This window comes from Ochotona curzoniae, unplaced genomic scaffold, assembly GCF_017591425.1.
Source record: "Ochotona curzoniae isolate NIBS_2020 unplaced genomic scaffold, NIBS_Ocur_1.0 contig_3332, whole genome shotgun sequence".
NCBI lineage: Eukaryota > Metazoa > Chordata > Mammalia > Lagomorpha > Ochotonidae > Ochotona > Ochotona curzoniae.
Genome location: NW_024465816.1, coordinates 7,857,703 through 7,874,143, shown reverse-complemented (window position 1 = coordinate 7,874,143; position 16,441 = coordinate 7,857,703). Strand labels below are relative to the sequence as shown.

The following is a 16,441-nucleotide window of genomic DNA, read 5'->3' as shown; positions in this document are numbered from 1 at the left end:
GTGTCCACAAAGCAGGTGGCTGGGGTCTGCGGCGTCCGACACACGTGCTAAACTGGCACCTTACCTGCTGGGCCAAACACCTTCTTCTACACAAACTTCATTGAAGTCCCATTGTAGAAGGAATTTGGATGGTAAAAGCTTAAAATCATGTTTTAGAAAGAGATAGCTATCTCATCGTAAGACTTCAGACAAAAAAAAAATCTGGGGCAAAAGCTCAATCAATTTGAAGTTTCTCAACTTCGGAGAGCATGCTGGCTCCTCCTAACTGTGGTCTTCCTGTGACTTGATTCCTTACTGGTCTTATTGTACTGGCATGGAGTGAAAATAACATCCATTTTTAAAGCTATATAAAAGGATGACTACAAAATCAATAAAAAAAAAATATACGAGCCCCAAAGCATGTGAGTCAGGCAATGTTTGTAAAGCGGCAAAAGTCAGTAAAAGTCATGGAGTGATTATTCCTTCCACGGAGGAACAGAGACGACTCCCAACAGTGCAAATGCCTGCTAACTCAGATCACCAGCAGCTAGCCGTGCGCAGCGTGAACAACACTTTCGAAGCAAAGTCAAAATATTCTCCATCCAAAGCAGGTGGGTAAACTTCCAAAACAATCAAAAAACAAGGATTATTCTGGAGATAAGTCAGGTCAATGTGAACTATTCCTGGATGTGTTTGCGTGTCAGGATCTGAAGCGTCAGTGACAACGTACGATTTTAGTGGGTAATTTCTTAGCACAACATATTCTGGGATCCAGTCCTGTAACAAATAAAACCACCTGACATGGATTCTTCCTTTTCGGAGTTCAAGAAGCACTCCCAGGTAGGCTCTCTTGTATTAGTCCAAGCTGCAGGACATGAATCCAGGCCCCCTGGGAGCCACCACACCGTGAGGAGTCTGCCTGAGGATGAAGCCAACACAGACAAAAACTGACCTGTGGGCCAGGCTCCTGGCCCAGCACGTGAAGCTACTGCCTGAGTCACCGGCGACCCAGGACTGAGCCAGCTCCCTCAAAAGGTGCTAGGAACACTGTGGGGGATGATCCAAGTACTTGGGTCCCTGCCATCCTCACGGGAGACAGAATGAAGCTCCTGATCCTGGTGCCAGCCTGGTCCAGCTCTGGCAGCCATGTGGACAGTGAATCAGGAGATGGAAGATTTCTCTGTCTCTTATCTCTCTGTAGTTCTCACTCTCAAATAAACAAATACCAAAGTAAAATATATATATGAACTGAGAGCTAGAAACACCTCTTTCCCCTTTTCATTTAAAAAAATTATCTTATGGGCCCAGTGCAGTAGCTTGGTGGCTAACGTCCCACCTTACATATGCCAGGATCCCATATGGACACCAGTTCATGTTCCAGCGGCCCCACTTCTCATCCAGCTTATGGCCTGGGAAAGCAGTCAAGGATGGCTGAAAGCCTTGGGACCCTGCAGCAGGGTGGGAGATGTGGAAGAGGATCCTGAGAAACCCTAGCCATCAAGGAGGGGGAGAGTGAGACAGTCAGACTGAGCCAAATGCTCACGGCAGCCAGGGCCGTGCCAGGCTGAGCTCCCATGGCACCACCCTAAGGGTGGCAAGGACCCCACATCCGTGAGACAACACCGACTGTCTCCTGAGATGCATAACCATAGCAAGCTACAGGCAAAGGCAGAGCTGGGACTCGAACTCAGTCTGAGCAATGAAGGAATGGCTGCATCATGGGTGGGCATGTCAAGTCTGCCAAGGGCAAGATGACCACTCAGAACTCCACTCAGCACTAACTCAACACAACAGAATCACAGTGCTGGACTCACAGTATTTGGCACATAGGGTAGTCCATAAAATTTCTCTTGTGTTTCCTTGAGAATGTCTGTGGTTGACTTCCTCAGGGGATGCCTCCCATGGTAGATCTGATCCAGCATGGCATAGAAGACCTGGACAGACAGAAACATCGCTTTAGTCTTAGGAGCTCCTCTTCGTGGCTCAGATGGGACCAACCAAAGGAGCCATCAGCACGCCAGGATAATTATAAACCAACACTGAAAACACAAATAGAAATGTGGCTGGATTCAGGCGTATTTTGTGCACCTAAGACCATGTTAATATGGAAAGCAGTCCACTCAGCATTTTGATGCTTAAGGATATTAAAGAGTTTTGAGAAGTGGGCATTTACCATAGCAGTTAGGATATCCCTGGAAATGCCTGCGGACTTCACTGCAATGCCCGGGTTCTACCATCAGCACTGTGTCTGATTCTGGTTTCCTGCCAATGAGCAGCCTGGCAGCAAACAGCGATGTCTCAAGTACTTGGGTCTGAGCCACCAACGTGGCAGACCTGGACCGACTGCCAGCTTCCTGGCTTTCGCCTGGCCCGGCACTGGTAGTGGCTGGCATGTGCGGAGTGAGCAAGTGGATGGAAGATCTCTCTCTGCCTTTTATACACAATTAAAATAAATTCTAAAAGCTTTTAAAAAGATGTTTGACTCTTAGCTATAATGTTAAATTAATGCATAATGTACCAAATGAGTGACCATGAATCTGAATTCAGTCAACACATATGTAGCTAAGAAATACCAAAAAAAAAAAAAAAGGAGTCTTAATTTGTGACTTATTCTTGCCCACTAATGTAAAAAATTGTTTGGTTTTTTTCCTGGAATTCTAACATCTTAAATGAGAGAAACAAAATGGCCAAAACTCTGGGGAAGAAAGGATATGAGATAGATAGAGCGAAGAAGAGTCTACTAACTGACGAGTGCAGATGCTACAAAGCTTTCCGCAGCAGCTGTTGGCACGTGTGCAGCGCTGGCTGGAGCCAGCCGTGCCTGCAGCCAGTGAGGGCCAAGGAGAGCAGCTGCTGGCGGGGGGCCAGTCTGGCTCAGCTGGTGACCTGGAGAGCAGGATCCGCCCTCTGTGACCAGGGGATGCAGGCCAGCGCAGCATCACAGAACAAAGCCCTAAGGGCAACCTGAATGTGACATCTCCTGTTGACAAAGTGCTAAAAGCTGAATTCTGATACGAAAATCTAAGGTAAAGAGAAAGTGCTTTTCCACTGCAACCCCCGGCATGAATGTTAATATTGTTTGGAGTTTACCTGATGCAAGAAAGGAAAAAAATGTTTGCTTTGAAGGAAAAATTCTGACAGGCAGTTATGCCCCTGCTATCTGTCTCTGCACCCAGCAAAGGAATTTGTGGAGAATGTGCAGCTGTGAACTTGAAAGGAGAAGGGATTAGTCAGGATGAAAGGAAAAGAACGTAAATGACCTCTAGCTTCTGGCTTTGTCTAGATACAGAATTATGGTTCTAAATTATAAATTCAAGTTTAAACCTCCCCTAGGAAAACAGACATTTTCTAAATATAAATATTGCTTTCCCCTAAGTGGCTATCTAAACACGCAGGTAAACACAGCTCTTCCAATCCTATGTTCTATAATGAGGAACAATGCAGATCAGAGAATCCACACTCTGCATCGAGGTGGGGACTCTGCTCTAAGAATTAAGATCTGTCCATTCAGACCTGAACTAAGGGCCTTTCCTCTTTTCTTTTCTCTTTTTCTCTTCTTTTCTTTTCTTTCTTTATTGTGGCCTCCTTCTGATAAATCAGTATTCAACAGTCCCAATTCTTCATTTATATGACAATTTTTGAATCATACAAACAGAGCAATGCCAATTAAATGGAAACTTATCTCATGTTTATTTGCTGCTAAGTCAAATACTTCCAAAGGCATGGGCCTACCGCCCACAGAGAGCAGTGGGTCACCAGAACGAAGAATCTAGTGGCCACAGAAAAAACAAGAAGCACACTGCCAAAACAGTCCACAATTTTATTTAAAGGCTCCCAGTTTTCATTTTTAAAGGAGGTATAATTTTTTAAGCCTTCAAAATTTTTTATTTACTTGTTTACTTTATTTGAAAGACAAAGAGCTGAGCCAAGATGAAGATATCCTGGCCACTGGGTCATTTCCGGGTGCAAGCCAGAAGCGTGGAACTCTATCCAGGTCACCTGCTTCCTACCAGGGCAGACACAGACAGGAAGCCGGAACTAGGAGTGCTGCAGGACTCGAACCCAGAACCCTGACGTGAGATCATGGCACCTCAAATGGCATCTATCTCTTTTTTTCCCCAAAAAAGATTTCTTTATTTGAAAAACAGGGAGAGGGAGGAAGGAAAAGAGAGAGAGAGGGATAGGGGGAGAGAGAGAGGAAAGACAGAGAAAGATCTGTCCACTGGTTCACTCCCCAAATGGCTCCAATACCTGGAGCCGGGCTGGTCCCAAGTCGGGGCTGCTTCTAGGTCTCCCACATGGTGCAGGTGCCCAAGGACTCGGGCCATATTCTACAGGGATCATCTGGCAGCTGATGGTACCCAACTGGTACCTTCAAGTGGCATCTTAAAGGCTATGTCAAGTACCCAGCACGATAGCCTAGTGGCTAAAGTCCTCATCTTCCATGTGCTGAGATCCCATATGGGCACTGGTTCTATTCCCTGTGGCCCCATTTCCCATCCAGCTCCCTGCTTGTGGCCTGGGAAAGCAGTTGAGGATGACACCCGCGTGGGAGACCTGGAAGAGGATCCTGGCTCCTGGCTTCGGGTCAGCTCAGCTCCAGCCTTTGCGGCTCCTTGGGGAGTGAATCATCAGATGGAAGATCTTCCTCTGTCTCTCCCCCTCTATTATCTGACTTCCCAAAAATAAATAAATAAATAAATCTTAAAAAAAGAAAGGCTATGTGAAGCAGCCACACCTTAAAATAAAAAAATCACAATTTTAAAAAAATATATGATTTATACTAAAAAATGGAAACAATTCACTTCCTTTTGACCTTAACATGGTGCTACTGGACAAAAACTAACTTGAAAATCAGTGGCTAGAAATATCTGTCTCTCTGAGAGCTATTATTGTTGGGTGATGAAAGGAAGGAAAGACTGGCCTTCCATTTTGAGAGAAAAATTACTGAAACTGTCCGTGACGAAAGCCACAGTCCAGACTCAGAAGAGCCAGGACTTCTACTGCAGATGCTGGCACAGCAAAGGAATCTCATTAACTAATTGAAAGTTTTATAAATAATTCTGAAATCCCTTTTTAAGTATACTGATACACAGAGATACTGAATGATGTAAATCCAACATAAAGTCAGGGTTTTGTCTATGTGATGAGTTTTCTTCTTTGAAATATGCTGTTTATGGTATCGCAGGAAGCTCATTTCTTCCCTTCTAGGGACTGAATTTTACAAATACAAAAGCTGTGAAACACTGGCTGCACTCCCAAACAGGTTACAAAGCAAACTGTTACAAAATAAAGACTGGCCCAGGTGAGAGCTGAGAGCTTCCAGCATCTGATGAAGACTGGGAATTTCAGAGTCTCACTGCTCACAGGCAGCGAGGTCTGCGGTGTCCCACAGACCTGGAATCCACATGCTTCAGGTAATTTTGCTAGTCTTCATCTGAAATCTAGGAAATTGGTTTCGAATGCAATCTGAAACCGGTGGCAATTAACATTTAAACTTAACATCTAAACCCACAAATTTACAGAATAAATACAATATGTATAAAAACACCTATAATTAAGGCTTAAGTTCTACCTCGGGGGCTGAAATGGGTGATGCAGAAGTCATAGGACCTTTCTCAGCTTTGATTTTCCCCAACATGGAATGGGAAATAACCTTATTTTGACATTGACTTCACATGGACACTGAGAGGACTGAATGAGTCAATTTTGGCCAAGTTCTTTGAACTCAGATGAAAGATGTTTCAGAAGCATAATTATTATAATAAATGTGCAGCCTTGGCAAGGACTTAAAGTGATGTATTTATCTGGGGATAATGCCTCTAAAGAAAGGTTACATACGCACCTGGAGTTGCATATCAGCCGCAGCACAAACCTTCTTGGATTCACAGAGACGAGACACCATATTTTTTGGCAGAGGCTAGACAAAACAAAGGAGCATGCGTGTGAGTAAACTGCTTAGCAAGTTGTTGCACTGTGCAGCCTTACGCGAGTCAGGATCTCAGCACGTGCTACCAACATCAGAAGAAAGAAATAGGCAACAGGGCTTCCTTACACTTTTGAAATGATTTTTGAACTCATATTTTAGTTCAAATCTTTTAAAAAGTACTTATAATAAGGGTTTGTGCACGCCCCCTCCCCCACACACACACAAAACTAGGATTACAGGAAATTAAGATATTGACACTGATCTTAAAAATCAATTTCAAACATCAAAGAGAGTACTTCTTACGAATGAGTACTTGTTCAAGTACATGTGGTAACTGACATTGCAACTTCGAGATTAGAACATCACCCTGTGGGCCCGGCGCGGTGGCACAAGTGGTTAAGATCCTCGCCTTGCACGCCCGGGATCCCATATGGGCACTGGTTCTAATCCCAGCAGCCCCACTTCCCTTCCAGCTCCCTGCCTGTGGCCCGGGAAAGCAGTCGAGAACAGCCCAAAGCTTTGGGACCCTGTACCCGCATGGGAGACCCGGAAGAGGCTCCTGGCTTCAGATCGGCACAGCATCGGCCATTGCGCTCACTTGGGGAGTGAATCATTGGACAGAAGATCTTCCTCTCTGTCTCTCCTCTCTGTATATCTGCCTTTCCAATAAAAAAAAAGCATAAAAATAAATCTTTAAAAAAAAATCACCCTGCAATTCATGGTGCCAGCAAGCATTACTGCTGAACCGACAGCCAGATAAATAAACATGAGATCATGAGTTCAACCTGAAAGAATCATATAGTGTGTCTACCAACAGAACGTCCCTTTTGGATTTAAGATGTTCTCTGTGAGACTAACGAGGCTTAACCCTGGAACATACAAATCCTCTTAGAAATAATCTAACAATGCAGCAGAAGATGAAATTTGCTCAATCTTGCTCTACTTTAAAATAATTAATACTGATGCACATTGAGGAGATCTACAGCTGTTCATAATCTAAATTAAATTAACAGCTCCTCTAAGGAGAAGCAGATTGTGAAAGGCTGGCAGCAGGCAACCCGAGGTGGGCTGCAGAGGTGAACTGACAGGGCAGTGTTGAGCCGGAGAGGGGCACAGCTGCTACCACACAAGGCAGGAAAAGGCAATCAAATATGGCAGAAACAGGGAATCAAAATATAAACTCATTTTGGTGTTAAAAGCAAAAAGAAATCCATGTGCTTTTTGGTAATACGTATTTTCCATAAATGTTTTGAAACTGCCTCAGTTACACTCTCTGCACCAGGGTCCAGCAGACTCCGTGCAGGTTTGCTGAAGGAATGGATGGATAGCACCAGCATCACTGCAAGGAAACAGCTTCTGGAAAGGCTGCAGGAGGACATGATGCACGCTCAGGCGACAAAGCTCCAGCCTCTTCTCCTCTCGCTCCACTCAGCTTTAAGAGCAGAGCGGCCAGCGAGGGGTCTCAGGGACAAGGCACAAGTGGAAGGAAGCAGTCGCTGACAGCTCTGCTGCAGGGCAGGGACCCGGAGCCTTCTGATACCGGAGGCAAGCATCCTGCATGGAAGGAAAGCCTCCTCCAACAGGATTTTTAAAAAAGATTTTATTATTTTTATTGGAAAGGCAGATATACAGAGAGATCGAGAAACAGACAGAAAGATCTTCCGTCTACTGGGTCACTCCCCAAGTGGCCACAATGGCCAGAGCTGAGCCAATCTGAAGCCAGGAGCCAGGAGCCCACTCCAGGAGCTGGATGGAAGTGGAACAGTCGAGATTAGAACTGGCACCCATATGGGATCCTGGAGCATGCAAGGAGAGGACTCTAGCCACCAGATCACCACACCTGGCCTCTCAAATGGGATTTTAAACTTTAAGATTCAGCTAACTCGCATCTGCCCAGAACACATTCAGGAATCTGCTCTCAGTGGGTGCTTCCTGCTTCACAAAGTTTTACTTTCACACACACACAAAAAAGTATACGGGGGACGATCACATGTTCTTATTTACTACACATGCACACTTGGAGGTAACCGTGAGCCAGCCCCATATGCAACCCAGTTAGGGAACACAAATGGCAAACAAGCAGAGGCAGTGGGCCCACAAGCACTGCCTGAGGACCTCTCTGAACAGGCAGTGAGTGCTACAGAACAGCACAGGGCCAAGCACAGCTGCCACCCTGAGAGGCTCCAATGACACTGGGCAGAGTGAGATCCCCAACAGGACAGGTGTTAGGCACACCTGCTGGGGAGGGATGGGAGGGAGCGAGCACAACCCTCTCCCCTCCCCACCCCCCGCAGCTCCAGGACAAATCCAGGCCTGCTGCAGAAGCCTGCCAGAGCCCACCAGAGCCCGCCAGAGCCCGCCAGAGCCCACCAGAGCTCGCTAGAGCCTGCCGAGCCTGCCAGGCCCACCAGAGTCCGCCAGAGCCCGCCAGGCCCACCAGAGCCCGCCAGAGCCTGCCAAAGCCTGCCAGGCCCACAAGAGCCCGCCAGAGCCCGCCAGAGCCCACCAGAGCTCGCCAGAGCCTGCCGCCGAGCCCGCCAGGCCCACCAGAGCCCGCCAGGCCTACCAAAGCCCGCCAGAGCTCATCAGAGCCCACCAAAGTCCGCCAGAGCCCGCCAGAGCCCACCAGAGTCCGCCAGAGCCCACCGAGCCCGCCAGGCCCACAAGAGCCCGCCAGAGCCCGCCAGAGCCCACCAGAGCCCGCCAGAGCCCGCCAAAGCCTGCCAGGCCCACCAGAGCCCGCCAGGCCCACCAGAGCCCACCAGAGCCCACCAGAGCCCGCCAGAGCCTGCCAGAGCCCACCAGAGCCCACCACATACTCCTGCAAGTCCTCCTGGATTGAAAGCCACCAGGGAGTTTTAAGAAGTCATGGGGTCAGCTCCGGGCTCCACTAGGATCTCTCAGGCTGCAGCACAGGGAGGAGTGGATTAGCAAGTCCCAGTTAAGAGGTCCATCCTTAGCATCCCTAAGCAAGCAGCCTGGGGAGAAGTGGGAGAGGGACAGACGGGAGTCCAGCGCCCTCTGAACTCTGTGAAGTGTGACTAAGGAGCCTGGGTGGGGATGTGGAGGGGATCTGCGCATGTCTAAGGTTAGGAAGCGCTCCGGCAGGTTTATGATGAGCAGCAGACACAAGCAGGACCAGCAATGGATTCTGAGAAGGTGGGAGAGGAAGCCGCATGCGCCACAGGCACAGGATGGCTTCACAGAAGTGCAGGGGGAGGAGAGGCCAGAGGGCAGGCTGTGGAGAGGGACAGCGTCAAGGGAGAGCCTCCCGCCATGCAGTAACAGCAGCCCACCCTGGGGGCTGCTTTGACGGGGTCCTGCTGCCTGCCCCACTGCAGACCAATCAAGATGGAAGGAGGGCTCAGTGTGGGTGACGGAAGGCAGGAGTAGAAAGGCCCATGGAAGGCAGGAGTGTTGAGGCAGAGGGAGAGGGCCAGGCGAGCCCAGCAGGCCACAGCTGGGTTCAGGCAGCACTGAAGCATCAGCTCTGCTCTGTCTGCGGTGAGTGTGAATGCCCAGTGCCAGGTCCCACAGCCAAACCTCATAGACCTCCCCCCTTTGAAGTGGCTCACTGCTCAGGGGCTAGGGTCTTAAAGGCACAGGCTCTGGAAGGATGGCAAGCATCTCAGGACAAACTCAGGGAGTCTGAGACAACTGAACACAGTTTAGCAAGAAGTACTGAGAGAACACCCACAATACAGACACAGAAACCACCACACAGAAACACACACACACACACACACACACACACACACTACAGGCACAGAAAACACCACCACACAGACACACCCACACTACTACCCCACTAGAGCAAACCTTGCACAGGAGACAGGGGGCCTCTGGGCAGTGAGTTTTTTTCTTTTTCTTCCTTTTTTTTTTTTTTTTGATGACTTTTTGTAGATCTACAATTACTTCTAACCAAGGAAGTACGTATAAGTATATAAATGAAAACCACATGCAAGACACCAGATCTCGGAATAGTATTACTGTCACTTTCATTGCACCGACATGAAATGCACCAAAGTTTACAGCATTAGAAATAATATGGCCACATAATCATAAACCATGTAATCAGCTGCAGGCCTGGCCAGACTCTACTACTTTGGAATCCATAATTTCCAAGGCAGGAAATATTCCCTTCCACTCATCTGTGAACTTGCTATTCCAACAGTGACGTATGATCTTCAGTTCTTGTTAGGATCTGGACATGGCCGTACTTACTAAAGACTGTAAAGGATCCTAACAGCATATTAAGAATTCTATAAAGTATAAATAAAGTTTATACTAAGTATAGTAAAGAATGGCTGTGAAGGAAATGCCAGGACTGGGGGGCCCTTTGGGGCTGTCTCCAGCATCTGCCACAGAAATGGCTGCTTCGTGTCATCCTACGAATGCAGAACTGCCCAGCACCCCAGCACCTGTTCTTCCCACACCCATGACAGGACAAGAGCACAGCCTGCCTTAACACCAATGTGCGCCTGAACCTGCAACTCCCACCAGCCACTGTGCTGGGCTGTGTCATAAAGGAAAACGCACAGGCTCATGGTGAGACAAAGCTAGGTTCCTATACGTTCAGGCCTCGACCCAGCTTGGTGGCATGGTACTGAGCAATTTACTAAACTCCGAACCACATTTTCCTCATATGTAAAAAGTTGATTCTTCTCAAACAAGATTATACATCTGAAAAACAATGTCAAGGTCGACCGGAACAGATGCTGAACTAATGGCAGCTAGCCATTATTTACTATACCACTGTTCTACATAATGCCATCATCAGCGACATTAAAAACTTTATTTCTATTTTACTGTTCGATTTTCACATTGTGTAAAAGTGGTTTGAGTTTATAATTTCTTAGGAGACAGGATTCACAGCTAACCAGTTATCTCTCTGTATCACCAAGTTCTGAATTTACAACTTTTTAAGTTCCAAATAAAGAATATACTTTCCAAGCTTTCTTGTCTGTATTTTCAGTCATCTATAAAATATCAGATGTCTTGTAACTAAACATATGTGCCTCCTTAAATTACGCAGCTTTTAAACATACTTTTCCTAAACTTAAGGCTCTTAAGAAAAGAACAGAGACAATTAACGTGTCTTCCACAAAACTTGGTCATGAACTCACTTTTGGAGGGAATTTTCTCTCACTCTTAACTGGTTATTGAACAATAGTTGGGTTCTTCTTCTGCAACTTGTGTTTCCTGTTTGGAAAACACTGGTATTGACGAGAGAATCTTCCCTTCTGATGTTGTGACCAAATTCAACTCATGGTATGGCTTCCATAGCTCAGATTTGCATAGTCCACAATGAGAGAAGTCCCACTGTCCTTCCTACCCCCCTAGGTAATATGCCTTTTCTCCCTCTGGTTGCCTTCAAGGTTCTCTCTGAGGTTTCCAGCAATATGACTGCTCTGTGTATCTACGTTTATCCTACATGGGACTAACATCTTGGATCTCCTGTTTGGCCAAATTATCAGCTATGATCCCTTAAAATGCTTCTTCCACCCAGTTTCTCTTCTCCATTCCCGTGCTCGCTGCATGCATGCTGCGCTGTCTGACACTGTCATTGCATGCATACATGCTGCGCTGACACTGTCGCTGCATGCACGCTGCGCTGACACTGTCGTTGCATGCACACTGCGCTGCCTGACACTGTCGCTGCATGCCTGCTGCGCTGACACTGTCGCTGCATGCATGCTGCGCTGTCTGACACTGTCGCTGTATGCATGCTGCGCTGACACTGTCACTGCATGCATGCTGCACTGTCTGATACTGTCGCTGAATGCATGCTGTGCTGACACTGTCGCTGCATGCATGCATGCTGCACTGTCTGACACTGTCGTTGCATGCCTGCTGCGCTGTCTGACACTGTCCCTTCAGCAGACTCTGTCTTGTATTCTTGCCCTGATACATCTCCTCTCCTTGTGCTTCAGTTTGTATCGTTTCTACGGCGCTGCCTTTGTTAGCTGATCCCTTCCTCACACTGATGAGCTTCTCTAGGCAATTCTTTTTTTTAAGATGTATTTATTTTTATTAGAAAGGCAGATATACAGAGAGGAAGAAAGACAGAGAGGAAGATCTTCCTTGCAATGGTTCACTCTCCAAGCAGCCGTAAACGGCTGGAGCTGAGCCATTCTGAACAGGAGCTTCTTTCAGGTCTCCCACGCGGGTGCAGGGTCCCAAGGTTTTGAGCCATCCTTGACTGCTTTCCCAGGCCACAGGCAGGGAGCTGGATGGGAAGCAGGGTCGCCAGGATTAGAACCGGCACCCATATGGGATGCCAGCATGTTCAAGGCGAGGACTTTAACCACTAAGCTATCGTGCGGGGCCCTAAGCAATTCTTCATATCAATGTTGTAGCTTTGTTTCTTGCATCCCCACTTGATTGTGTCTTGTAGTTTTCACCTCTCCTTCCTATTAGTTCATATAAATTATGCACCTTTTCCATGATACCCTTTAACAGAGTTAACGAACTGAGATGACATTTAATTAACTTATGAATGAACTGTACTAGAATGGAAGACATTCAACACCTTGCATGTGACACATGTGATTTAAATGTTGTGATAGCTCAGATGGGCCAATCTTGCAAGTGCACCTGACAACTTCTAGCCAGGACTGCTGCCTGAAGTGGCAGGTAATAGCACCACTTCCTTCTTACAAAGTCTTCTGGCTTGGACCAGGGATCGCTCTGTCCGCTCCCTAACTCACTGAGCCAAACACCAGGCTAGAGTCCTCAACTGTTTGGCTCCGCCTTACCACACACAGGAAGCTGCTGTCAGTACCACACACGAGAACCCACCTACGGACAGAAATATCAACAGCTTTCCTAAGACAACTCAATGTGTTTGGAATAGTTAGAAATAATGTCAAGAACATAAAAGCTGTAGCCAACTTGGTGTCATCTGTATTCTCTGACTGCTCTGCTAGGAGCCTAACTTATAAGCACGTAACTTTATCAACCTACCAGACATCTTCTATCATTTCGCAGTCTCACTGGTCTAATTTAAATAAATCATGTTAAAAGTCTGCCATCAGATTCTCAAAGAGCCAAGTCACTGAGATAAGATACTTTGTTTATTAATGATCATTCTTAAATTTATTATGGTAGAGGCTGCATAAATATTAGAAGGTAAGACACGCTCTGGTACAAATCCATGTTAGGGTAATAATTCAATCCCTATCATAGCTCTCCCGAGAACACACTGGGTCGGTTGTAAAGCTTACTGAGGCGTGGTCAACCCAAACAAGAAAACACTTCAGAGGCCATGCTCCAAGCCAAGTTCCAAAGCTGCCCAGGCTCCAAGTCAGCAGCTTCCATGCCCAGTCCACTCCTGTCCCACCCTGAGCTGTGGGTGACAGGACAACACTAAACCTTCAGGCGTGTCTAGGACTGAAAAACAACTGGATCACAGCAGGTTTCAGCAGGCCTGTTTTTGTAATCCAGGTGGCATATCATCAATAAAAAAAAAAAAACATGCTCCACGGCCTGAGGAGACAAAAATCTCAGGCCTCATCTACAAAGAAAAGGTGGTTATTTCTCATTTACTTAACCTGAGATGACCTGAGATAAACAATTTTTAAACTGTTTACCTATGCTTACAGACCCACCAGTGGCTCGTAGAGACTTCTTGGGTCTGGGCATTGCAGTGCTCAACCCTAGACAATCTCCCAGATGATAAAGATCTAACTTCCAGCTTTTCTAAAGATAATTCAACAACACCACGTTTTACAGTTTGCAGACATTATTACATGCAATTGATTCATTTTTAGAGGCCAGTACTTTGTAAACTTTTAAAGCCTTAATTGTTTTTACATGAATGACCAGACGAGCTCAGGGACTGGTCTAAGATCACCTGTCCATGGTCACAGGGCCAAGGTCATGTCTGTCCAACTCCTGGTCCAATGCTGTTGTCTAGGTTGAATCAAAAAGCAATAAGGCCTAAAATAAGAAAAGCTCCAAAACAACTTAAACTTGCCAAAGCTAATCTAGTTCTAGTTGTACTTTAATTTTTGCTTTCAATTCTTATTCATAGATCCTGAAAAAGAATGACAGGCAAAGATTTATCACAAGTCTGTATGTTTCTTTGGAAACAGAACTTAAGTAATTTGAGCCCTGGGCTTTGTTTAGGAGCTCTACATCCCGGGGGACAGAGAGAGGTTCTTGGATCTGCAAATGCTGAGAGAATCAGGGATGGACCAGCCTCCATCAGCAGTGTTCACAGATGGGTCCCTCACAGTGCGGTGCTTGGGTGAGAGCCTAAGGCTGTCTTGCCTTGAATCCAAGGTTCCAGTAACTGCAAAGAACACCTGCGACTTCTAACAGATGTTGCCGAGGACACACAATGCCATTCAACCTAGAGGGGTGAGTTAACAGGGGTCCTAGTTTCAGGATGATCGAAACACGAGGGGAAAAAGCCATGCCGTATTACAGAAAGGTTTAGAGAGGATGCTTCCAGATGCATCCAGAAGTTGGGGCCATTCACAAAGCATTCTTTGCTCAGAGTAACTGGCAAGGACTAAAGGGAGAAACCTACAGGCACAGAGAAGGACAATGACCTCTGGGCCCTGCCAATGCAGCCGAAGCATGGGTGGCTCTGAGGGGAAGCCTCTTGGACTGCTGGTCCAGGCCCTGGGACTCCTCCTACCACGCGTATTCTCCCTCTAAACTTGGGCTACTGACTTTAATATCAACTCACAACGAATCCTACTTGCACTTTGATGCAATAGCTTGTCAAGACAACGTTGAATATCATATGAGAACCTCAGGTACATGGTACCACACACCTGTTAACTGCATGGCACCTGCAATTCTGATAAGCAGACTTTCAATTATTCCACCACAAGGAATGTGCTGGAGAGGCCGTGCACTAGTTCAGACAAAATATCTGAGGGTAAATAAATCACTGATGGATTATCATGGACTCTAAGAACTTTCTGGAACATATATCTCATGTTGTTTAAATACATTTATGCACACACTCATCCTTCTCTGAGATACAGCAGGATAAGAAACACAGCAGAAAAACATGACCCTTACAGTTCTCCTTAGGGGTTTCAGTGTCACTTATTTTCAAAAGCTTGGATTTTAAGGAATTAACTCCCTACCCCTTAAAATGAAAACCCCAAGCCACTTGGTGTCTTAATTAGTGACAAGAAGAGGCAAGCCCTTTGTGAAGCTCAAAGCATTTACATTGCTGCCTTCGGGACACACTTTCCATTCTCAAAAGGCTCAGGGAATCATTTAAAATTCTTTAGAAATTGTGAGTGCCTTGAGGCCCTGGACAGTCTTCCAAGTCTGAGACTTGAATTAACTCAAAACGGCTTGCTGCTTTCTCCCTATCTCCTTCATCTAGGAATCGATTGGGGCTGGGGGCATGGGGAGAGAGGGGGTGGCTGCATTTTTCTTGCAACTACCCAGGTCAAAATGGTTCTTCTCACTGAAAGATTTCCAAGAAACACAGGATCTGGGAGACCCTTCCCAGCCTGGGGGGTGGACATCAGGTCATCCTTGGAGGCAGGGTTCAAGCCCTCTTCCCAGCCTCTTTAAGTAGAATGGTTCATATTCTAAACATTCACATTAGTACCTGTGGTGAACCTCAGCCCAGGACTGAAACTTTCAAAGAAAAAAATGTTGACTCTGCATGACTCAGCCTTCCAGGGAGCGCCCTCTCACTCCTGGCACCCACAAGCTTGTGATGCAGCTTCCTCAGACGCCCTCTCCCATCCCCTCTGCTCCCAGACAGCCCGGAGCTCCAACCATCCTCTGCCACTGAGTCCCACGGATCTGCAGGAACTCTCTGGTTTCAGATTTCTTCTCAATGGAGGCCCATCCACACTTCTGTAAAGAACACGGCCTCTGCCTCCTTGGATCTGGACCTCTCTCGGAGCCCAGACAGGGATCCATCTTTCACTGTTTCCTCTCCGTCCCTCAGCCTGGTTAGCTAGGCAGCGTAAGGAGCTTCTGGCTAAGCCTCACGTGCCTCCTGCCCCTGCTGCTCCCAGCCATCTGCCTGGCAGGGCCCAGTATCATCATCATATCATCATCATCGGGCCACGTGAGCCTTTGTGGGTCTGCACCCAGGGCTCGCTACAGGCTAAGCAAGGCCACAATCCAAAGGTGGAATACAGGTGAGCCAGTGGCCAAGGACTCATGAAGAGATGGATAGGGGCAGAGCTGGGTGAGCACCAACAGCCAGCAGGAGGCGGGACAGATATACCCACAGAGACAACCTCCAGCACAATCACACCAGGTCCGAGAGGCAGTGCTGCGACAGGAGCTGGGATAAAAAGTATATGCGTGCAGTGTGCATGCAGGCCAGGCCAAGGCCAGGACGCACCCAGATGATCCTGGCTCAGGGACCAGGGCTGCTGCCTGGACACGGCGGCTGAGCCCTGGATCACCATTCCTTGTGTGCTGTGGCCAGTCCTGCTTCTTCAGGACACCTTGGCAGCTAGCTCACTGACGGCACCTTTCCTCACATTCAATCACCTCTGATCCAATCCATCTTCCTCCCTCACATAGCGGCTATTT

General features: G+C 47.2%; 1 protein-coding gene across 1 annotated transcript in view; it reads right to left on the bottom strand.

Moving 5' to 3' along the window:
• LOC121156264 (mitochondrial intermediate peptidase) overlaps positions 1 to 16,441 on the bottom strand; it is a 130,261-nt gene that overhangs the window by 61,658 nt on the left and 52,162 nt on the right. The window contains exons 15-16 of the mRNA XM_040979879.1: positions 5,825 to 5,899; positions 1,794 to 1,913 (exon numbers count right to left, since the gene is read on the bottom strand). Of these exons, the coding sequence (XP_040835813.1) occupies positions 1,794 to 1,913; positions 5,825 to 5,899 (195 nt within the window). The remainder of the gene's footprint in view (positions 1 to 1,793; positions 1,914 to 5,824; positions 5,900 to 16,441) is intronic.